At 46.2% G+C, this 24477-nt stretch overlaps 1 protein-coding gene across 1 annotated transcript in view; it reads left to right on the forward strand.

Annotated features, from left to right (window-relative positions):
• Positions 1-8036: 8036 nt before the first annotated feature.
• LOC115097692 (guanine nucleotide-binding protein subunit alpha-11) overlaps positions 8037-24477 on the forward strand; it is a 33629-nt gene continuing 17188 nt past the window's right edge. Inside the window, exons 1-5 of the mRNA XM_029613651.1 lie at positions 8037-8172; positions 13344-13528; positions 14052-14206; positions 14618-14746; positions 15665-15794. Of these exons, the coding sequence (XP_029469511.1) occupies positions 8037-8172; positions 13344-13528; positions 14052-14206; positions 14618-14746; positions 15665-15794 (735 nt within the window). The remainder of the gene's footprint in view (positions 8173-13343; positions 13529-14051; positions 14207-14617; positions 14747-15664; positions 15795-24477) is intronic.

Raw genomic sequence — 24477 nt, forward strand, 5'->3', positions numbered from 1 at the left:
ATAGACAATCATTATGAGTAAAAACTTTCTTTAAATATGCCAGGTATGCGATCGTATTTAAGCTTTTGGTATTTATTGGATAGTAGACAAATTTCAGCTGTTGTGGATCTGGCCGCGAGTGCCACGACCAGACCCTTACCTCCGTGCTCCTGGACCTACTCCCGCTTCTGGAGGCCTGGTTTGTGCCCTGCTTGGTGGCGTCCCTGCGGGGGCCGCGCCACCGGGAAGCTTCCCATGGACGCCCTGCTTCTAGGCGCACACGTGCGCCACTTGGACGCTTTTCTAGGCCGTTTCCCGCCAGCGGTGACTCCGCCCAGTTCCTGACATCAGATACCGTGGCCTTGATAATCCGGCCGCGGACACTCAGTCTTTGCCTTGCAACGGGTTTACCTCCCGGTTCCCTGTTGCACCGTGCCCCGGAGTGAGTTGCCTTGCTACTCACTCCGTTCCTGCTTGCCTGCTACAGTACCTGCTTGGTTCCTGCCTGCCCGCAACAGTGCCTGCCTGGTTCCTGCTTGCCAGCTACTGTGCCTGCTTGGTTCCTGCTTGCCAGCTACAGTGCCTGCTTGGTTCCTGCTTGCCCGCTACAGTGCCTGCCTGGTTCCTGCTTGCCAGCTACTGTGCCTGTTTGGTTCCTGCTTGCCAGCTACAGTGCTTGCTTGGTTCCTGCTTGCCAGCTACAGTACCTGCCTGGTTCCAGTACCCGAGTCTTGCCACAGTTCCTGCCTGGTTCCAGTACCCGATTCCTGCTACAATTCCTGCCTGGTTCCAGTACCTGAGTCCTGCTACAGTCCTGCCTGGTTCCAGTACTTACTCGCCTAAGTCCTAGCGGTCGGGCCCCTACGGGCTCCTCCCGGGGGAGTACCAGCTTCCAGGGTGAAGAGCACCTCTACGTCCTGCCTGAGCATCTGCCTCCCAGCCTGCCCCATTCTAGAGACATTGACCATCTTTCCCAGTCTCCTGCAGGTCGGCCCAAGGGTCCACTAAACTGAGTTCCCATAACATCAGCACTCTGATTTTGGCTATTTTCAAAAATTCTTTATCTAGATTAATTGAGTTTGGTTGGTGAGGCATGCATTCATAGCAATCCCGTAGTTAAACTACTGACATTGGGTTTTCAGTCGGCAGTGGCAGCTTGCTTTCCTTTTTATGTCCTTTACTATTTCTCATATAACAATTTGCTTTGTATACCGGAGATAGTAAACATTTGTCTACCCGATTCGGTCTCTGCTCATAAGCATCGATGGCCATACTGTTTTTTGAATGTTTTTTTTTTTTTAAATCGTTTATAGAGTAAGCTTTACAATGTACATTCACAGACCACCTTGTCAGCTTTTTTACGGCATTTGTAGCTAGCTAGCATTTTTTAATTAAACATAGTCTGATGGGATGTTGCTTCACTTTATTATTCACTTTTTCTGTGCGTTTTAGTCTCATATATCCTATCCTAGTTTTGAAGATACAAATTGAATGAAGCTATCTTTATACCTGTTGCTGCACGGCATAACTACATGTTTTAAACAACAGATTTATGCTTAACCAGGTAAACTGGCATATTTAAAGAAAGTTTTTACTCATAATGATTTTCTATACACTATAATTTTATTTGTTGATTTTATATACCGACATTCGTCGGAACATCATGCCGGTTTACATTGTAACTGATTAACAAAAGAGAGAAAATACAAAAAACAGGGAGGGGAGGAGGAGCAGCGAACGAAAGAAGAGCGAAGACAGCAGTAGGAGAGATAGGGAAAGAGAGGAAATGAATAGGAACATTTGAAGCATATAAATTAACTAGAGGCGATATATATACAAATTAGATGGAAGTACTAGATCATATGCTGGCAGGGACTAGGAGTGGTAGGGGGGAGGGAGGGAAGGTTAAAATGGAGGGAGGAAAGGTTAAAATGGACGGGGAACTAGACACTATTTTGAGCAACCCTCCAAGCATGGACGATTCACACTGTCACTCAATTGCATTTTACAAACGGTTTTAGACACTTTTCTATCTAAGTGGCACTGGGTATTCAGTTGTATTTCGTTTAGTTTATACACTTTTTTTTATGGTTATTTTATTTTGTATTTTTATCTTTTTCGTTTATTTATCCTATCAGTTTTTTTTAATTCTTGTTTTAATAGGTGACTTGTTCTTAATTTTGTCTTATTTTAATTAGGAACCAAAGAGTGTATGCAATAGCAGATGCACAAATTTTGTGGCTTCAGCCCTGCAGGCATGCAATAAGTCCTGCTCACATTTAGTAAGCATTTCCGATTAATAATTCCCATTTTCATTTTATTTTTTATGTTTTTATCTTTACTTGTTATTATTTTTTATTTCTTATAACCTCCATATGGTCCAGTTCACGTTACTCCCTGGTATTTTATTATTTTTTTTAATTAATTCAACCACAACATTTGAATTACATAAGAACATAAGAAATTGCCATGCTGGGTCAGACCAAGGGTCCATCAAGCCCAGCAATCTGTTTCCAACAGAGGCCAAAACCAGGCCACAAGAACCTGGCAATTACCCAAACACTAAGAAGATCCCATGCTACTGATGCAATTAATAGAGGTGGCTATTCCCTAAGTAAAATTGATTAATTGCCATTAATGGACTTCTCCTCCAAGAACTTATCCAAACCTTTTTTGAACCCAGCTACATTAAGGGGTAGATTTTAAAACCCCTGCGCACGTAAATCCTCCCGGATTTACGCGCGCAAGGCACTCGCGCACCGGCGCGCCTATTTTGCATAGGCCGCCGGCGCGCGCAAAGCCCCAGGACGCGCGGAAGTCCCGGGGCTTCGTAAAAGGGGTGGGAGGGGGCGTGTCCGGGGCAGGGGGCAGTCTGGGGCGGGTCCGGGGGCGTGGCAATGGTTCGGGGGCGGGCCGGGAGGGCGGTCTCGAGTCCCCCGGCACTGCGGCCTGTGCCAGGGGATGCCGGGGCAGGGGGCACAAGTTACACCTGCTTCAAGTAGGCGTAACTTGCCCAACAAAGGGGGGGGGGGGATTTAGGTAGGGCTGGGGGCTGGGGTAGATAGGGGAAGGGAGGGGAAGGTGGGGGGACGCGGAAGGAAAGTTCCCTCCGAAGCCAGTGGTGCGAACAAAAGTATGTGCGCGCGTATGTTTTGAAGATCTACCTCAGCCTGAACTAACCACATCTTCTGGCAACAAATTCCAGAGCTTTATTGTGCATTGAGTGAAAAAGAATTTTCTCCAATTAGTCTTAAATGTGCTACTTGCTAACTTCATGGAATGCCCCCTAGTCCTTCTATTATTCGAAAGTGAAAATAACTGAGTCACATCTACTCGTTCAAGACCTCTCATGATCTTAAAGACCTCTATAATATCAGCCGTCTCTTCTCCAAGCTGAACAGCCCTAACCTCTTCATCCTTTCCTCATAGGGAAGCTGTTCCATCCCCTTTATCATTTTGGTTGCCCTTCTTTGTACCTTCTCCATCGCAACTATATCTTTTTTGAGATGCGGCGACCAGAATTGTACACGGTATTCAAGGTGCGGTCTCACCATAGAGCGATATAGAGGCATTGTGACATTTTCCATTCTATTTACCATTCCCTTCTTAATAATTCCTAACATTCTATTTGCTTTTTTGACTGCTGCAGCACACTGAGCTGATGATTTTAAAGTATTATCCACTATGATGCCTAGATCTTTTTCCTGGGTGGTAGCTCCTAATATGGAACCTAACATCATGTAACTACAGCAAGGGTTATTTTTCCCTATATGCCACACCTTGCACTTGTCCACATTAAATTTCATCTGCCATTTGGATGCCCATTCTTCAAGTCTTGCAAGGTCATCCTGTAATGTATCACAGTCTGCTTGTAATTTAACTACTCTGAATAATTTTGTATCATCCGCAAATTTGATAACCTCACTCGTCGTATTCCTTTCCAGATCATTTATATATATATTGAAAAGCACCGGTCCAAGTACAGATCCCTGAGGCACTCCACTGTTTACCCTTTTCCACTGAGAAAATTGACCATTTAATCCTACTCTCTGTTTCCTGTCTTTTAACCAGCTTGTAATCCACGAAAGGACATCGCTTCCTATCTCATGACTTTTTAGTTTTCGTAGAAGCCTCTCATGAGGGACTTTGTCAAACGCCTTCTGAAAATCCAAATACACTACATCTACCGGTTCACCTTTATCCACATGTTTATTAACCCCTTCAAAAAAATGAAGCAGATTTGTTAGGCAAGACTTCCCTTGGGTAAATCCATGTTGACTATGTTCCATTAAATCATGTCTTTCTATATGCTCTACGATTTTGATCTTGAGAATAGTTTCCACTATTTTTCCCGGCACTGAAGTCAGGCTCACTGGTCTATAGTTAACCGGATCGCCCCTGGAGCCTTTTTTAAATATTGGGGTTACATTGGCCACCCTCCAGTCTTCAGGTACAATGGATGATTTTAATGATAGGTTACAAATTTTAACTAATAGATCAGAAATTTCATTTTTGAGTTCCTTCAGAACCCTAGGATGCATACCATCCGGTCCAGGTGATTTGCTACTCTTTAGTTTGTCAATCTGGCCTACTACATCTTCCAGGTTCACGGTGATTTCGTTCAGTTCGTCTTACTCATCACCCCTGAAAACCATCTCCGGCACTGGTATCTCCCCACTTACACCAAGTCATCTTCTCCAGCAAGTTTTTACCTGTTTTATCAATTGTTGTTTGTATCTAATGATGTCTGCATACATACTGTGTCTTCAGTTCTTTTTCTGTATTGTGTTTTTTTGTATTCCATTATGTTGTCAGCACACATACATGTTATGATTTGCATTATTTCTGAAGTTTGTACACCCATTTATGTTGTTTATTAATTTTACTGCTTTGTATGTGTGTTTTATTTTTTAATACTTTATATATGTTTTTAGTTGCCCCTGAGGCAGCTCTCGACCAAAGAGCGAAACTCGGCCAGAGTCGGGCAAATTTCAATTAAGGGCTTTTTCCATACACCGATCTTCGCTATCTTTACTGCTACCCAGATAACTGGATCGGCTTCCGTTTTGTTTTCTGGGTCCATCCTCTTTGAAGTGTCAAAAATGGAAAATAAATAAATTCACAATTCCAGGTTCTGTATTAGGAGTCACCACTCAGGAAAAGGATCCTTGTGGACACTACATTGAAATCCTCATTTTAGTGCAGTCAAAACCGCAAATGGAATTATCTAAAAATGCATGGAGAATAAAACAGAAAATATCATAATGCCTTTTTATGGAACAAAATGTGGCTGCACCTTGAATATTCTGTGCAGTTTTGATTGCCCCATCTCAAAAAAGACACAGTGGAATTAGAAAACATACCGCAAAGGGTAACAAAAATGATAAAAGAGGATAGAATGACTCTCCTACAATAAAAGAGTATGCCAGGTAGAGCTCTTCAGTTTGGAATATAAAAATATAAAAACTGCCATGCTGGGTCAGACCAAGGTCCACGGAACCCAGCATCATGACTCTGAAAGCAGCCAGTTTGGGTTACACATACCCAGCAGATCGCAAAATGTATATCTATTTCTTCTGCTCACTCCCAGGATAGGTGACGACACTCTCTGGACTATCTGGCTAATAATGGATTATGGATTTTTCCTCCAGGAACTTGTCCAAACCTCTTTTAAACCCCACTATGCTAATCACCTTGATCATGTTCTCTGACAACAGATTCCACAGCTTGACTGTGTGGTGAAAATACATGTTTTACATCTGCTGGTTTTTAAAAGTGGCTGAGAGGGTATATGATAGAAGTTTCTACAACAAGCGTTGAATGGAATAGGTAAAAAAAAATGGTTATTTACCCTTTCAAATAATACTCAACTAAGGGGATTCTCCATAAAACAATGAATCATATTTAAAATAAATTTCAAAAAGTACTTTTTTACACAGGCTCAATTAAGCTGTAGAATCTGTTGCCAGAAGACATGGCTCCTCACAGACCTCGGCCTCAAATTCTACCTCTATGCAGATGACGTTCAAATCGTCATTCCCATTCACAACTCTCTCTCAGATGCCCTTGCCTTCTGGAACACATGTCTTGCCAACATCAATGACTTCCTCACCAACATCCACCTCGCTCTAAACTCCTCCAAAACAGAGCTGCTCCTTATCTCTCCTCACCTCCCTCCCAAACCACCGATCTCCAACGATCCAGCTTTCAACATCATAACACCCCAACCCACAGTAAGAGACCTTGGGGTTATCATAGATCAACAACTCAATCTCAAAAAACAGATCAACTCCATCCTCAAAGAAGGTTTCTTCAAGCTTCACATCCTGAAGAAACTCAGACCCCTCCTCCACTATCATGACTTCCGCACCGTCATCCAAGCCACCCTTTCCTCAAAGCTGGACTACTGTAATGCCCTCTTCCTTGGCCTACCCTCCTCCACCACCAAGCCCTTACAAATGCTCCAGAATGCCATCGCCAGGGTCATCACCAACTCAAGGAAAGCTGATCACATTACCCCAATACTCAAAGAACTCCACTGGCTCCCCATCGCATCCCGAATTCTCTTCAAAATTCTAACCATAGTGCACAAGTCCATCCACTCGCACAATTCCAATTGGTTGGATGAACCCTTTCGTCCTATACGCACTGAACGACCCACTCGCACTGTCAACAAAGGCACCCTCTCCATTCCCCCTTTGAAAAAAGCCCACCTCTCCTCTACTAGGGACCGTGCACTATCCATTGCAGGCCCTAAACAATGGAACGCCCTCCCTACCACTCTCAGGCTAGAGCCATGTTACGCCAAGTTCAGAAAAAAACTTAAAACATGGCTCTTCCGACAAGCCTACCCTGATTAAGTACACCGACTTCTGCAAGTATCTTGCCTACGCCTTGTATATTCCTGTAAATAGTCTGTTGCAGTTTTATTTATTGCTTTAATTCCTCCACCTCCTGCTCTTTGTATACTCCTCCTTGTTCGCCCTCCCTGTTCATTGTAATTTCTACCTTTAAAGTTACATTGTAAACCGGTATGATGTATGCATACTAATACCGGTATATAAAAGTTTTTAAATAAATTTTAAATAAATGGTTAAGGAAACTAGTCTAGCAAGGTTTAAAAGACGTTTCGTCAAGTTCCTGGAGGAAAGGTCCATGAAACATTAGCTAGGTAGACTAAGGAAAGCCAATGCAATCCGTGGGAGTGAATAAGAAAGAATAGGTCTATGTTTTGGGATCTGCTGGGTACTTAGTACCTAGATTAGCCACTCGCTGTCGGAGACAGGATGTTGGACTAGATAGTCCTTTGGCCCAGCACGGCATTTCTTATGTTGTTAAACAGCTGTCGCATATATAAGGCAGCCAACAACACCCCGCTACAGAGAAGAGTCAGATTTTGGATAACAAATCCCACGCAGTAGGGATTTGTCACGTCGGCAGGCCTCATGTGTCCTCTCAGTACAGCCCCACTATGCCCAACACGGAAGAAGACCATTAATTTAGGAGAGGGCAAGGGAATAGGGAAAATCGTGTCAGGATCAAAATTAGGCCCAGGCCGGAAGGCAGACCTGAGGTTTCCATGGAGACGGGCCAGGCCCTGCTTTCCCTCGACCGGTCCTCCTCCTTCCCACAATCCCTAACGGCCACGCCCCGGCCGAATGCGCGATCGGCTCACGCAGAGCAACCACCCTTCCCTCCTCCAAATCCCCGCCCGTTCCCTCGCGGCCCCGCCTTTTTCTCTCCCTCTCCAGGCGCGGCTGGGAGCGTGACGTCAGTGGAGGAAGCGTGGTGGCGGCGCCGTTCGTTCATTGGCGCATAGCTGTGTCTGTCACAAATTGTTTTCGAGTAGCGGGTTAGGTGGCGCTGCTCGGCCTCGGCGGGGTTTGACGGGAAGGGGCTCGGCCGAGAGTGCGGGCGGCAGCAGCGGCCCGAGCCCGGATCAGTGGCAGGCGGGGCGTGCAGGCCGCAGCCGGCGGCGGCTCCTTGGATGTGTGGCTGCCCTTAGCGCTCGGGCTCCGGCCGCGGGGACAGGCCGGACGGCAGCGGCGCGGAGAAGAATGACTCTGGAGTCCATGATGGCGTGCTGCCTGAGCGACGAGGTGAAGGAGTCCAAGCGGATCAACGCCGAGATAGAGAAGCAGCTGCGGCGGGACAAGAGGGACGCGCGGAGGGAGCTCAAGCTGCTGCTACTCGGTACGGGCTTGGGCCTGCGCGGGCAGGGCTCCCAGATTTCCCCCCCCCCCCCCCCGGCCCAGAGCGGGTCTTCCCCCTCCCACCCCCGGGTCTAATGCCAGGCTCTGCCCCCAGCCCCCCTTCCAGTGCCAAGCTCTGCCCCTTCCACCACCTCCTCGTCCAGTGCCAGGCTCTGCCCCCTCCGCCTCCCCATATTCCAGTGCCAGGATCTGCCCCCTTCCCCTCCTTCGAGTGTGAGGGGCTGTTCTGCAGAGCTTTTAGTCGAGGAGGACTGTTATCATTATTTAAGAGTATTTTGTAGGTTTGTATATTTAATGAAGGAATGGGGAGAATCTCTTTTAATCTGAGATTTCCTTGTACAGAGTTTGAAGGTGCAGCCCTGGGACAATGACTGTTTTTCAAATATTAGCAGAATAATCAGGGAGCAGGTTTTGGGTTCTCTGTGTGTAGTATGATGTGAAGGCAGTAAAATTACATATGTCACAAACAAGTTTAAAAATGGCAAAAGAATATGTCGAAATTGTAATACTTAAACTAAAGACTATAAGACTGATTCTTCTTACCTCTTAAGTGATCTTTGTTCCTTTTTTTTTTTGTTAAACTTTGGTTTGGTTGAAAAAATGGAGAAATGTAAATTACAGTAAAGGAAAAATTTAAAATTATTAAACTGTATGTGACATGGAGTTGTTTAAAATTTCATCTGCCCAGAATTATCCCTAAAATATGATGTATTTGTGTCATTTGATATGTTTCCTCTTGTGGTCCTTAAGAAATGTGTATTGTCCCACTCTTGTCTATATAAGAGGGAATCTCTTGTGCCACCAATGTCTAGAGTCAAGCATGTTAGTGTCTCTGGAAGCTTTGTCATATCTGTTGCAAAGTCAGTGTATCATGCCTACTCCAATAGGAAAAGCTTCAAGGCTATGAAAAGCTGTACTTGTCCCCAGCTCTTCAGTACACGTGCTTGTGGCATGTTTGAAACAGGTTAGAAAATCATCCTGTTTTATGCCCGTTATACTATGATGACCTCTTGCCATTCTGTGGAATTTTAAAGAGCTATTCTCAATGATTTTATTTTCACTTAGAAACAGTTCTGAGCTTTGAGCAGTGTACTATAATAAAATTGTGGCATTAAAGGAAGCCATATTGAGAGTTATGAAGGGCCACATGTGGTTTTCAGGCCATGCTTGTGCTCATTAGTTGAGTAGTGGTGGTGGAGCGAATTCTCCTTTTATGTAGAGAGATGTTGTAGTGATCAACCTTTCCCCATTCCATAGCACTAAGTGACCAGACAGATTTTTTTTTTCCCATGCTGTACTCATAGTGGTTGGAGGGACTGTGTCGCTAATTCTCATTGGTTCCTTTGCATGTGGTTAGTGTGGTTTCAAGCAGGAAGCCTCTCTTACCCGATATGTAACCACAATAAGTTTCACTTTGTGCCTTTTTTCTGTGGTGTAGCTTTCTATGAAGAAGTCATAAATGCCTGCAACAGGTTCTTATGGTATCAGTTTAAGCACTAAAATATTTGGATTGCTATGCTTGTGCCTGGACTAGAGAAGTGGGTGTCATAGACCTTTTCTTATAAAGAAAAACATACACACAGCTTCACGTCTTAACTGCTTTCCCCATTTTTAATGTTTTTTTGGGTTTTTTTTCAATTTCTGACCATTCACAGGATTAAAGAATGACCTTTTTCTAGCTGTTGTTTGCCAAAAATTGTTGGGGTCAAAGCCTTGATATGATGGTTTAGTAGATGGGTCCTGTCCCCCATATTGCAAGTCTGGGGAGATGCCTGGGAGGCTGTCATGGTTGAAGAAGCACCTAAAGGTGCCTCTGGGGGTCCTGGGGGCAGTACCTGTGGGGGATGCTGGGAAGGGTCTCTTGGAGGTGCCTGCAGGGGATGCTAGGAGATTTCTCATGGCTGGGGGTTGGCTCCTAGTGGTGCCTGTGGGCAACTCTGGGAGAATCTTGTGAGTGGGGGTGGCCCTTGCAGGGGATGCTGGGAGAGTCTCGTGGCTGAAGGCAATGCATAATGGTGCATTGGGCAGTGATTTCTAATTCTGACTGCTAGAAAGATTTATTTCTAGAGATTTCTTATGAGGGATGATTCCTTTCCATGTAGGAGAAGGTAAATATCACAGGCACCAAGTATTCCTTTAGATATAGTGAATTTTGACTACTCTCTGGCCTAAGAAAAATGATAAAATCATTTGGGCCAAGGTTTCTGGCTGCATATTGCATATGGGTGGGGAAGGGGCGTGGTGCCTGAATTGGAAATTTCAAAAAGCCTTCATTGTTGTATGCCTCCTCACTAAAAGGGACCTCAACTCTTGTGTGTTGGGGATCAGAGAGGAAGGGTGTACACGGGCTTTCCATTCTGCGTTTGCATGCTTAAGTTACTACATAATGAGGAGGCAGATGCTCACTGTGTTTTGTTGGGAACACAGACCTTCATCAGGTAACAGAGGAATCCTCTGCGCTGAGGTACTTGGGTGAGTTTCTCTGGTGTATATTTGCTGTTTCATGGGAGCTTATTTAGGATTTTTTTTCACAGTTTCTATGGCATTGTGCAGTGGAAGAAATGAACTTTCCTTGTAGATGTAGCCCCTCTTGGTTACTGTGAATGTTGTATTCAGCAAGTGAGAATTCTATAGGCTGGTGGTCTGGCCTGAAACTTCTATGGGCCTTGGATTTGGTTCTAATGGCCCAGATCTGTTTTATTGTTTGTAGAGTTGCTCTGGAGTGAGTGGTCATCTCTCAGCATGGGGGAACTCCTTTCCTTTATCCCAGTTTGGGATTTTGCAGCTGATTTAGGACTCGATTCATACTTGCTTCAGCAGGGTGTAAAGATTTCAGGAACCTCAGAGACTGAGGTTTGAATATCCCAGTATAGGAGATGTGTTCATTGCAGGCACCAGAGGCTTGGGCTGATTAATAGCTTGCAGTGACACTTTCTTATGTTTGCATATAAAATCATCCCACTTGTCCAGTCCTTACCATTTATCCAAGTTTTAAAAATCCTGGGTGATCGATCTAATGTTTGGGTACTTGCCAGGTACTTGTGACCTGGATTGGCCTCTGTTGGAAACAGGATACTGGGCTTGATGGACCCTTGGTCTGACCCCATATGGCATTTATGTTCTTATGTTATGTCCTTAGTTCAGAATGTGTGTATCAGAATGTTAAACTTTAGATTCCATCCAGTCTACCTTTGTGTGTCAAGGGAAACAGGCTCTCAGCAGTGGAGATTTCCAGCTGGGGAAAAAAATGGGAGAAATGCTTTGGAGACTCGATAGCTTTAAATTTAAAGTGTATAAAAAGGACATATTGACAAAGTAGCAGCCACTTGTGATTTAAACTGTTTGTAACTCTATTGGGGTAGCATGTGGCATTGGCTGCAGTGTCAAGTGGCACCCTTGGCAGGAGAAGGACCTCCATGTGCACCCATTGCTACTGTAAGCATTTTGGAAGGGAAGGTTTGGATGGTGGAGGACATTGCTGCAGTGTTTCCTGTTTATAAGGAGAAGCGGGCAAAAGCAGACAGTCTGTTTTGTACAAGGTAGTGAAATATAAGGGGGCAGATTTTAAAAGGTTACGCGCGTAACCCTTTAAAACCCCTCCTGTGCGCGCCGAGCCTATTTTGCATAGGCTCTGCGACGTGCGCAAGCCCCGGGACGAGCATATGTCCCGGGGCTTTCAAAAAGGGGTGGGGTGTGGGCGGGACACCGGTCTGGGGGCAGGACCGAGGCCTCTGGCACGGCGGCCGTGCCGGGGGATCGCATGCCAGCAGCCGGCCGGCACACGCAAGTTACGCCTGCCTCAGGCAGGCATAAAGAAGAGAACAAAGGTGGGGGGGATTTAAGTAGGGCTAGGGGGCGGGTTAGATAGGGGAAGGTGGGGAGGGAACGGGGAAAGCCATTGGGGCTTCCCTAGGGCTCAGTGCACCCCCTTGCGCGCGCGCTGACCCCGGATTTTATAACATGTGCACAGCTGTGCACGCATGTTATAAAATTGGGCGTAGATTTGTGCGCGCCGGGTTGCGCGCACAAATCTATGCACACGCGTATGTTAGAAAATCTGGCCCTAAGTGTATTTAACTACATGAATAGTGGCTAGAGGATGGGCATGAAGAATCTGGGTTACTTGGTGTAACATGGGGTTAACCTCCATGGAGCAGCATTTTCAACTTTAAACCCCTTGCTGGGCAGACTGGGATGGCCCATTTTATCCTGTATCTTTCATTTATTATGTTTGTTTGGCACCTTCAGAAGTTAAGTTGTCGGGCATTAGGTAAGGTGCACATTTGTAACTTGGAGCAAGATTCCACAGGAGGCCTGCTTGGGAGATAGGAAAACCAGAAATACCTACAGTAGCTGAATGTAATCCGCTTTGAAGTGGCTGAAAAAGTGGAGAATAAATCAAGTGAATAAATACATTTGATGCAGCCTAGGCATAGCTTATATTTTATAGTCTGGTTTAGGTATAGATTGTGTTGTGGTTATGATGTCTTTATTTTTATCAGGTCTTAGGATGGATCCTGTAGGATTATCAACATTTCTTGCATGGTCTATTGAAATGGAAATGATGTATCACAAATTACTATCCTAGCCCTCTAGTTAACATGTCTTAGATGTTGTTGTGTTGACCTGTAATAGGAGTGTAGCTTTTATAAACCATTGTAATCTTTACGAACAATGGTGCTTAAAACTTCTAAATAAAAGAAATATGTGGGTTGTTCAGTGTTTAATTCCTTTTTAGGATGTAACCCACTCTGTGCACGTTTGGTAGAATGGTGGGCTATCAAGTTTAAAACCAAAACAGCTTCCTTGAAGTGTGGGAAACCGAAACTTCACAAAAGTATGGCAAGTGGTGAATGCATATGGGTTATTTTCCGCTACCTTCTCTGTTTCCATGTGATATGCAGAATGTCTCCAGGCCGCATCTAAGAAGGGCACAAGGAATTAAAACAGGCTGCCATGGTGCCTAAGGTAAACGAGCAGGAATTGTTTGGAAGCTTGGTCTGAGGAAGTTACTCTTCTTCCCCTGAAAGTGGCCATGTTCTTAGTATACCCACAAGCTGCTAAATCCGTAGAACGTGGCTTGTAGGAGTACAGTGGTAAATATGCGCTGCGATGCTGTAAGCATCTCCTCTTTGCCATTTCCACTTGCAGGCACTGGAGAAAGTGGGAAGAGCACATTTATTAAACAGATGCGGATCATTCACGGCTCAGGCTATTCAGAGGAAGACAAAAAGGGCTTTACTAAGCTAGTGTATCAGAACATCTTCACTGCCATGCAGTCCATGATTCGAGCCATGGAAACCTTGAAGATCCTGTACAAATATGAGCAGAATAAGGTGAGTTGCCTGTCTTTTTTTTTTTTTTATATTTCACTCCTTACTGTGCAGCCAGGTCACACAAGACTGAGCCACCAGTTCTCCAGCTCCTGGGGTTGGTGTTAGTTCCATATACCTCTCTTAGCCACAAGAACACATAAGTAAGTTCACTAAACCTTTGCAAAGTTATTTTGACCCACAATATGCTACTAGCAGGCACAAAGGGTTCCATGAGCCTGTCTGCCTAAAATCCTTGCTCTGTGTGTAGATGTTACCTTCTGATCTAATTTTCCTCCACCATTCTTCATGTATAACTTTGGAAGGTGACAGTGCTGTTTTGGGCTGTCTTCTCTCTTCTCTCCTTCCTCCACATTCTTTCCTGCCCCTCTTTTTTCCCACTTATTGGTAGAAAGCAGAGTATACTACTGGGACTCCTAGTGACAATATCTGGGCAGAGTGAATGAGATTGTATTTAGATCCTCTTCTTGTCTCACATGACTTCAGATTCAGCCGTCTAGCATCTCTGTTTCCTATGTTGCTGCAGACTAACGCGCAGCTGATCCGGGAGGTGGATGTAGAGAAAGTTTCATCCTTTGAGCAGCCATATGTCAGTGCCATTAAGACTCTCTGGAATGATCCCGGCATCCAAGAGTGTTATGACAGAAGGCGAGAATACCAGCTCTCAGACTCAGCCAAGTAGTAAGTATGTAGACAAGAATAGGGCTCTGAACTGGAGATCAGGGGTTTATTCTCTGACCCTACCCCTGCTTATATCCCTCACTACCCAAGGCTTCTCAATTACAGATCACCTCAGCCAATCTGAGACTCGCGGGGATTGATGGAGATATAGGTGTCCTGCTTCTCAGTCTGAGCCCTGTATTTATTTTGGGCACTGGTCTGTGTTCCACACTCTTTCACAGGTGGATGGCAATGCAGAGTTTGGTCTCTATGTATTACTGTCAAGTTTGAGTGGAGCTCCCCTTCGGTCTTGTTCATCCCCTCCCCCCAAATAAGATGAGTGGGATTTCTATACCGAGCCTTTCCTCATAGAGGCAGCTCTTGGGTACCCAGCAAAGTCACAGCTGCTTTTTCCTGCAATGTATTTTACAGCTATCTCAGTGATGTTGACCGCATAGCAACACCAGGCTACCTGCCCACCCAGCAAGATGTGCTGCGGGTTCGCGTGCCCACCACTGGCATCATAGAGTACCCCTTTGATCTGGAGAACATAATCTTCAGGTATGCATTTACAGTCCTCGCCTCATTCTGTTCCGGGCTGCCCACACTACTTATCAGGTGACCTCCATGTGGGTATATATATATTTTATTATTATTATTATTTTTTTTTTTTTATGGATGTCTCTTGGGCAGAATCACAAATCCTGGCTTTGCTGTGTGTTCAGTGGAGCATGACAGGATGTTGTGCATCTACCTCATTGGATGGAGCCTTTTTGGTCAGCCAGGGTTAGATGCACTCGTGAACATACACAAGAGTATTCCCAGTATCTCCCGAAACAGTCGGCAGGACCCAGAAATTGATCTGGGGCACGGCACCTGGGCAGCCTTAGCATCCCTGTTTTGCTCTCTTCAAGGCATCTGAAGGCTGCTTCTGCACGTGAGGTTCAGGAGCCAGGGAACTGGTTGCTGCTTCTGTGTCGTGCGGCTTTAGCACAGCGCTGTGCATGCCGCAGTTGGTCGGGACTTGAGAAGCAGGCAGGGCTGCGGTTGTTGAGCAGGTTCTGTTACTGAGGGCAGGCGTGAGAGCGGGGAAAGCTCTTCTGTTACTGAGGGCAGGCGTGAGAGCGCTGACGGAAGAGAGCGGGGAAAGTTCTTGCTGCACCCACTCCTCAGAAGTAGATTGGGCATGACTTCAATTGTCTCAGTTTTCATTCTTTGATCAGAATGGTTTGAGAATTTCCATGGAGAGGGGGGTTTAGGATACAAGGGAGTATGAGGAATGGGAAGCACATTTGTATATTCTAGACTACTAAACAGTGTGGGGACCATCACATTGTGAACAGGCTGTCAGCCGGTTGAAATTCAGAGGTGGAGGGAGCTGAGCAGCCACCTGAGCCAGCTGGTAATTCTACCCTTTGGGAGACAGCACTGGCATGTCTTTGGTGCACTCCTAACTGCATTCTCTTCTTCCTTTTCCAGGATGGTGGATGTTGGGGGTCAGCGATCGGAACGAAGGAAGTGGATACACTGCTTTGAAAATGTGACATCCATTATGTTCCTAGTAGCCCTTAGTGAATACGACCAAGTCCTTGTGGAATCTGATAATGAGGTGTGTGGAGAACGCATCCGAGGGAGGGAAAGAGGGGCCTGGGATGATGCTGGATCTTTGAGTCTTTTTTTCAGATTGAGATGTGTGGTGTAGAGCAGGCAAACCAACACACTTAGGGAGTCCTAAGGTTATTACCATAAATATTCAGTATCAACTTAAATTAATATTCAATATCACCTTCAATAGATAAAATGTTCATATAATTTATTGTTCCACATTAAACCACATAAACATGTATTATATCACATTTAACATAAATAAGCAATAATTAAATACAACATTTACATTAAGTACACCATTTCTAATAACACCATATTCAACAATACATGTGCATTAATACATATACCCCTCAACATAGATGTATAGTATCACAATATATATATTATGATAAATTGAATTTTAATATACACCCAGTCCAGACATGTCCTAAACAATAATCACCAATAACCACTACCCTAACCCCCTAATACCACACATTCGCACCAACTCATCATTCATTCACTTAAAAACTGTATGCCCCATAAAAATATCCTTGTACCCTTTACATGGTCATCTGATGATATATTTTGATTGTTATAGCAGTTATTGAACAACTGATTCTCAATTTTTTACAAACACAATTTATTGTGCCGATCACCCCAATCTTTATCAGCAGATGTTTTAGCACCAATCACCCCAACAAGGCGCCTCGTTTCACCCCTAATCGGGCTTCCTCAGGGGACTCTTACTGCATTGCTCAATTCCAATCGTACGTCACTCTTGATGAAACTGGTATCTGAAAAAAATATGCCTTTAATTCTATCAATTTTTTTCTTAGGACTCAATCTGAAAATTTATACCACTCACAATACCTACCATAGCTTACTTCCTCTGATTCTAGACACCACTTATCCGGACCCCACGCTTACACAATGCATCTATAAATACAAAAACATTTTTAAAAAAATTGTTGACATGTACTAAATTCAACCATCACCATACCCATGATCACAGATATTAACCATATACATATACATACCCAAACACTTCCAATTTACTTCTATTAGCCGTTTAATACATAATCAAACCAGCCGACTGAACACCCATCAAGGGCCTCAATTTTTCTGAAAACATATAAACAATCTTTATAATCATCTAGCCTTAAATACTCATCACTTTTCAAAGTCCACAACTTATCACACAATATACCTGTTCAAAAACTCAGGAATCACACCACTGAATACTGGCCTCTCACTATTTTACCGGAAAAATTCAACACCGCACCCAGCCACTTCCTCTTCATTCCAACAGTGTCGAGGGTAATGTTACTCCACCACAAGGCATATTTGAATATCCTATGACCAATCATAGCCTCACAACAATTGTTCCAATTAATGTTTGCACCTGCAAAGAGAAGTACTTGTTTCCCTACCCGACCATTCAAGACCAGCGGTAGGCGCACCGGTGCAATAATTAATTCGTACCTGGGCTGCCGCCTCATCTGCATACACGTCATGATCACCCACGCTAACGTTCTGACGTAACCAGCCCCGTAACTCCTCTATACATCTCAACCACATAGATTACTTCCTTGACGGGCTGTTCTAATCACCATGGGGTACAACAGCACGGCGATAAACTTGACTTAACACGTCACCTACATCGGCATCATGGGCACCTATACCTACTTTTTGACATACATTTTAGTGGTGAGGATGGGTATTTTCACAAAACATCTACACTCTTTACCAACTCACCATCACAACACAGTATCACGTACCCTTTTATCCACCAACTCCCTTGGACATGCTACAAAGAGAAAACCACCTATTTTAATAAAATGTTTCCCATTCCATCCCAGTATTCAATCCCCAGGGGGAATAAGAGCGCCACCAAAAAATACATTTTTGCTCTAATTGCCACAACGCCTTGGTAACATTCCCCTGAAAATCTACCCTTAACTGAGAGACTACAAAGAATTTTACATCAACCTCATGATGTTTAGCGTCCCTCCAATGATTTACCAATGGGGCTCCTTCCCTGGCAATACAAATATTGCTCTTGTGTTCACTGATTCTCTTTCTTACTGATCTTATGGTATGTCCAATGTATATAAACCCACATGGGCATACGATGGCATATATAACTTTCTGGGTACTACATGAAAATTTTCCTCTGATCTGGAAAGGGGTCTTTTCTTTAGAATATTCAACCTCACGGATGTCCAACCAATTATTGCATACAGAACACCCCTGACATTTAACCTCAGTAACCGAAGGATAGCTAAGCCGATGATGACCACAGACCAAATTGTGTATATTCTTGCCCTTCTTATAAGCAAAAATTGGATTTTCACTACAACCTGGTACTTCATAGAGCATGGGCCAATATTTCAGCACAATATTTCTGATTTCCCTGCTCCAAGATGAATAAGGGATACAACATATTGTTCTATCAACTTTGGTACGTTCTGCCTTAAGTAGATTTTCCCGGTTGGCATATAAGCCCTGTTTATATGCTCTCCTTAAGCATCTTTTAGGGTAACCACGGTGCCTAAATTTAGACATCAGATCCTGTGCCTTAATCTTGTATTCTGCCATGGTGGAACACACTCTTCGATACCTCAAAAACTGACTCCCAGGAATACTCTCTTGAAGTCTCTGAGGGTGATAACTGTCAAAGTGGAGTATAGAGTTTCTATCAGTAGGTTTGACAAATATTGATGTTTCCAATTTGTCCCCAACACAGCGAACCACCATGTCTAAAAATGTAATACATTGTCTGCTTGTCTGTACTGTGAATGTCAAATTCATCAAGAGATTTCATCCATTGGATAAACTGATGAAGCGGTCCTTCTGATCCACCCCAAGTCCAAAATAGTCAATAAATCTTCTCCACAACCCAATCTTTATAAACTCAGGGGAAGAATAAATATGCTTCTCCTCAAAGGTTGCCATGTATAAACATGCAACCGGGGCCACAGGGGACCCCATAGGGATCCCCTTAATTTGTCTATAAAATTCATCCTGGAAACTAAAGAAAAATTCCTTGATGACTATACCATATAATTGCATGATAATGTTTGCTCTCCCAGGGGGAACTTTACTTTTCTTCAATACTTGCCAAATAATGTCTAATGCACGATTCTGGGGAATATTTGTATACTACGCTGTAACATCCGCGGTTACCAACATTCTACCACTCCTACTCCCATCCAGATCCTTCACCTGATTAATGAAATCCGTAGAATCTCTAATGTAGGATCTAATCTGTGTGACCTCATCTTGCAGAAAGCTATCAATGAACTTAGCTGGAGCTTCAAATACGGATCCAATCTCAGACACAATTGGCCGCCCAGGGGGATCCTTCAAACTCTTATGAATTTTAGGGACAAAATATATGTATGGCACAACAGGGTAATCAGGTAATAAATACCGATATTCACTCTTTGTAATAGCTTTCATATGTAAAGCCTCCACCAATATGTCCTTTACCCGATTACAAACTGCATCATTGGGGTCCATTGACACCCTCAAATAAAATTGCTGATCATTCAACTGTCTTCTTGCTTCACTTTCATATTGCATCCAATCAAGAATAACGATCGCTGCTCCCTTAGCCACACTTACTACTATAGTATGATCATTTTTCAATGTTTTTATAGCCATACTTTCTGCCTTGGATAGATTATAATTAACCCATTCCCTGTAGGTACCAGGATCAGTCTAGGCTGCTGGGTTATGCCTCCCCTCCAGCAGATGGAGTGAGAGAAAAGCTGAAAAGCACCCCCTAGATATACCGGTGTGCCACCCACGATCCCTCAGTATTTTCTCTGATTCCAGCAGATTGAGAGGCATAACCTGCGGTCCTAGTCTTGTTAAAAATTTCTTCTGGGAATTTACAGGTTTTCTTCTACTTAATGTTTCACTGACTAGATCAACTAGTTTCTTCCTTCTTTGGTTTTTTTATGTAAAAAAAAAGAAAGTGTATGTTAATTCTTTTGTGTTCCCAGCACAGCGTGAAGGCAAGTTTTCTGGCAAGCATAGAGGGCACTGCCCTCAGACTTTTCCCGGAGCTAGTGTGTCCCAGTAGGCCAGGGGGAGAGCTTACCGGTGGGCCGGTCACCTTCCCCCCTCAGTGATAGTATTCCAGAGTGTTTTCTCTGAAGGGGGCTTGGAGTTACCTTTTCAGGTGTGGAAAAAAAAAGAAAAGACAATTCTTTGATTTTAAGAGCCACTTAAGCCCTGTTGGTGGCAGGCAGTGCGCCTGGTCTTGCAGCCCCGGCCTGCCGTGCTTTCTACCTGGGACTCCGGAGGGGGTGGCTGGTTCACCCGGCGTGTTATTAGTTTGGGGACGCTTGCTTACTTTTTGGTGCGCTTTTCTTCTTACTGCATCTGACGGCCTCTTCATGCCGCGATCTTCGGCCTGCATGGCCTGCGGGGGGGCGGGGGCATGACTCTCTCGAGAGGGTCTCTGCTCCCGATGTCTTCCCGGGGGCGAGGGATTCTCTCGGGGGCTGAGCGCTGCCCGCAGCGGGTCTTCTCTCCCCTCTTCGGTGCGGCAAAGGAGAGTGTCTGGGTCCCGGTCTTCGGCCCCACCTCCCATAGAGAGGGAGATGGCGGCCATTTTGGACACGCGACAGGCAGAGGAAACAGCGTCAGAGGAGGAAGACTCCCCTCCTTCGCCGCCTGCCTTGAGTCCGCAGAGCACGCCCGATTCGGAGGCTCATTGGCCCCCCCCCCCCTCCCTCCCGGCCCGCGGGGGGACACGTTTAAGAGGTCAGTTTCTTTTTCCTCGAAGTTTGTGCTGCTGATGCACAAACCTTTTTTGGAGGCAGAAGCAGGTTGGAAGGCGGAGGGTCCCTCTCCACCAAAAATCCCCAAGGCAGCTCTGGATCTGGTGAAACCCGGGACTCTATGCCCTCGCCCGCAGGGGGGTGCAGGAGTTCCGGAGGTCCCGGATCTCGCTCCGGACACTCCGGATGCACCAGGAGCGGACGTTGCTGATGGTCAGGAGTCTGTGGAAGGGGATGACCCCCAGGTGCTCCGATTGTTTGGTAAAGACGAGCTAAACTTTTTAATCCTTCATGTTTTGAAGGAGTTGGAAATCCCGGCACCGCACCAGGAAGCTGACACTTCCACGGGGGATGTAGCTATGGCGGGCCCCTCCACAAACCTTTCCCTTCCATCCCAAAGTGTTCCAGATTGTGTCGAAGGAATGGGAGCTTCCAGAAGCCTCCTTGCGGGGTAGCAGGGCTATGGACAAATTGTATCCCCTGCTGTCGGAGTCCTTAGAACTTCTCAAGACTCCCTCAGTGGATTCGGCGGTCACAGCCGTGGTTAAGCATACTACCATCCCCGTCCTGGGGGGGATAGCGTTGAAGGATCTCCAGGACCGGAAGTTGGAGATCTTATTGAAGCGCATCTTTGAGGTTGCGGCATTAGGGGTCCGGGCAGCAGCTTGTAGCAGTCTCGTGCAGAGGGCTACTCTTCGTTGGGTCCAAAAACTACTTGCAGCACAGGAGCTTCCGCCGGACGAAGCGGAACAGGCCAACTGCGTGGAGGCTGCGGTCGCCTATACAGCGGATGCTTTATATGATTTACTGCGGACCTCAGCTCGCACTATGTCTTCTGCAGTTTCCGCCAGGCGGCTGCTTTGGCTCCGTTGCTGGTCGGCAGACGCTTCCTCTAAGTCCCGCTTAGGTTCTTTTCCCTTCAGGGGGAAGTTGTTGTTTTGAGACTAGCTGGATCCAGCTCATCAAGGACCTGGGAGACAAAGTTTATAAGTTGCCTGAGGATAAGCCCCGTCAGTCTCGATCCTTCGGGAATTCCAGAGCTCGTTTTCGGGGTCAGCGCTGGTTCCGCATGGGGAGGGGTGGTTCCTTTCCCCAAAAACAGCAAGCGTCAAGGTCCCAATCTTGGACTCCTTCCTTTCGGGGCAGACGGCCTCAGCATTTGGGATCCTTGCAGGGCTTTGCCCCCAACAAGACTACTCAATGAAGGCGCGCAGACCCATTCCTCCTTTCCGCTCATCAGGGGTCGGTTGTCCCAGTTTTGGGAGGAATAGGTCAAGATAACTTCGGACCAATGGGTCCTCGACGTGGTTCGTCACGGTTACGAGTTGGATTTTGCTCATCCCCTCTGGGATCTTTTTATGACATCGCCATGCGGTCTTCCGGAAAAGCAGCTGGTTATCGCCCAAACCTTGGACCGATTGTGGACACTGGGGGCGGTATTGCTGGTTCCACCAGCCAAGCACAGGACTGGCCAGTATTCCATATATTTCGTGGTTCCAAAGAAGGAAGGCGCGTTCAGGCCAATCTTGGATTTAAAGCGGGTAAACAAGGCTTTACGCGTTCCTCGTTTTCGCATGGAGACGCTGCTGTCTGTTATTGCGGCTGTCCACAAGGGAGAATTTTTGGCTTCTTTGGATCTGACCGAGGCGTATCTTCACATTGGAATCCGAGAAGGTCATCAGAGATACCTGAGGTTCATGGTGTTAGGGAACCATTTCCAGTTTTGTGCCCTTCCCGTTCAGGTTAGCGACTGCTCCAAGGGTGTTCACCAAGGTTCTCGTGGTCGTTGCAGCTTTTCTACGCCGTCAAGGAATACTGGTACATCCCTATCTCAACGATTGGCTCATCCGGGCAAAGTCGGAGGCATTGTGCAAGCGGGCGGTTTGGTTGGTGGTGCAGCAACTTCAGACGGTAGGTTGGGTAGTCAACTTCGCGAAGAGCCGGCTAGAACAGACTCAACAGTTGGAGTTCTTGGGCGCCCGATTCGATACTGTGGTGGGCAAGGTGTTCCTGCCACATCAACGAATGGTCAATCTCATGACACAGGTGCAGAACCTGGTGGATCTCCCGTTACCTACGGCCTGGGATTATTTACAGGTCATTGGGCATATGGTGTCTACTCTGGAGATGGTACCGTGGGCCTTTGCGCATATGCGGCCTTTACAAAGAGCGCTTCTTTCTCGTTGGGATCCCAGGTCCGAGGATTACGACCTGGTGTTACCATTGCTGGAGCTGGCCCGTTCCAGCCTCACTTGGTGGTTAACTCCGGACCATCTTCTGCAAGAGGTGGACTTAGAACCTCCGTCTTGGATAGTCATGACGACGGATGCCAGTCTGTCAGGCTGGGGGGCGGTGTGTCAGTCCCGAGCGGTGCAGGGGACGTGGTCTCCTCACCAGGCCACTTGGTCCCTCAATCGTCTGGAGACCAGAGCAGTACATCTGGCTTTGCGTCACCTCCTCCCGATAGAACTCGCACCGCTCGACCGCGTACCATCGGACAACGCGACCACGGTGGTGTATATAAATCGGCAAGGAGGCACAAGAAGTCGTCCGGTGGCGGCCGAGGCGTCCGTGTTGATGGCCTGGGTGGAACCTCATTTATCCCGCATAGCGGCCACCCATATTGCAGGCATGGACAACGTTCAGGCGGATTATCTCAGTCGACAACACCTAGACCCAGGAGAGTGGGAGCTGTCGGCCGAGGCAATGTATCTCATAACCCAGCATTGGGGGGTTCCACACTTTGATGCGACTCGGCTGAATGCAAAGGCGGCGCGTTTCTTCAGCCGGAGGCGAGAGCACGGATCGGCAGGAGTGGATGCGCTTGTGCTTCCGTGGCCTCTTCACATCCTCCTCTGTTTCCTCCGTAGCCCCTAGTGGGAAAGGTGTTAAGGCGCATAGAATACCATTGGGGTCTGGTGATTCTCATGGCTCCGGAGTGGCCAAGGCATCCGTGGTTCGCGGATCTCGTCAATCTGGCGGTGGCCGGGCCATTGCGGCTAGGTCATCTTCTGAATCTCCTTCGACAGGGTCCGGTATTTTTCGATCTGGCGGATCGCTTTTGTCTGGCGGCTTGGCTTATGAGCGGAGGCAGTTGAGGAAGAAAGGTTATCCAGAAGCGGTCATTTCCACTCTCCTTCGGGCGTGCAGATTTTCGACTAAGCTTACTTATGCTAGAGTATGGAAGGTCTTTGACTCATGGTGTGGTGACTTAAAGATTTCACCACAACAGTCTTCTGTAGGGCATATCCTTACGTTTTTGCAGGATGGTTTGAAGAAGGGTTTGGCCTACAGTTCGCTTAGAGTTCAGGTAGTGACTCTGGGTTGCTTGAGGGGTAAGGTTGAAGGTTCCTCTCTTGCGTGTCACCCGGATGTTGCTCGTTTTTTGTGTGGCGTTAGGAACTTGCGTCCTCCTGTGAGGGTCCCGTGTCCTTCCTGGCACTTGAACTTGGTGCTCCGTGGTCTATGCGTGGCCCCTTTTGAGCCTATTAAGAGGGCCTCTTGGAAGGATTTAACTCTCAAGACGGTATTCCTAGTGGCCATTTTGTCAGCGCGTCGTGTTTTGGAGCTGCAGGCGTTCTTGTGTATTTCTGAGCCGGGTGTGTCGTTGCGCACGGTTCCTTCCTTCTTGCCTAAGGTGGTGTCGGCTTTTCATGTTAATCAAACGGTAGAATTGCCTTCCTTTTCGGAGGAGGAGCTTCAGTCTTCTCAAGGTCGGGACTTGAGGCGTTTGGATGTCCGTGTACTCCTGAGGTATTTGGAGGTGACTAATGAGTTTCGGAGGTTGGATCACCTGTTTGTGTTGTGGAATGGCCCCAAGAAGGGCCTTCAGGCATCCAAGACAACTATCACTCGATGGTTGAAGACCGCAATCGCGTCCACATACATTGGTTGCGGTAAGTCTGTTCC

This window comes from Rhinatrema bivittatum, chromosome 8, assembly GCF_901001135.1.
Source record: "Rhinatrema bivittatum chromosome 8, aRhiBiv1.1, whole genome shotgun sequence".
In the NCBI taxonomy this organism is placed as follows: domain Eukaryota; kingdom Metazoa; phylum Chordata; class Amphibia; order Gymnophiona; family Rhinatrematidae; genus Rhinatrema; species Rhinatrema bivittatum.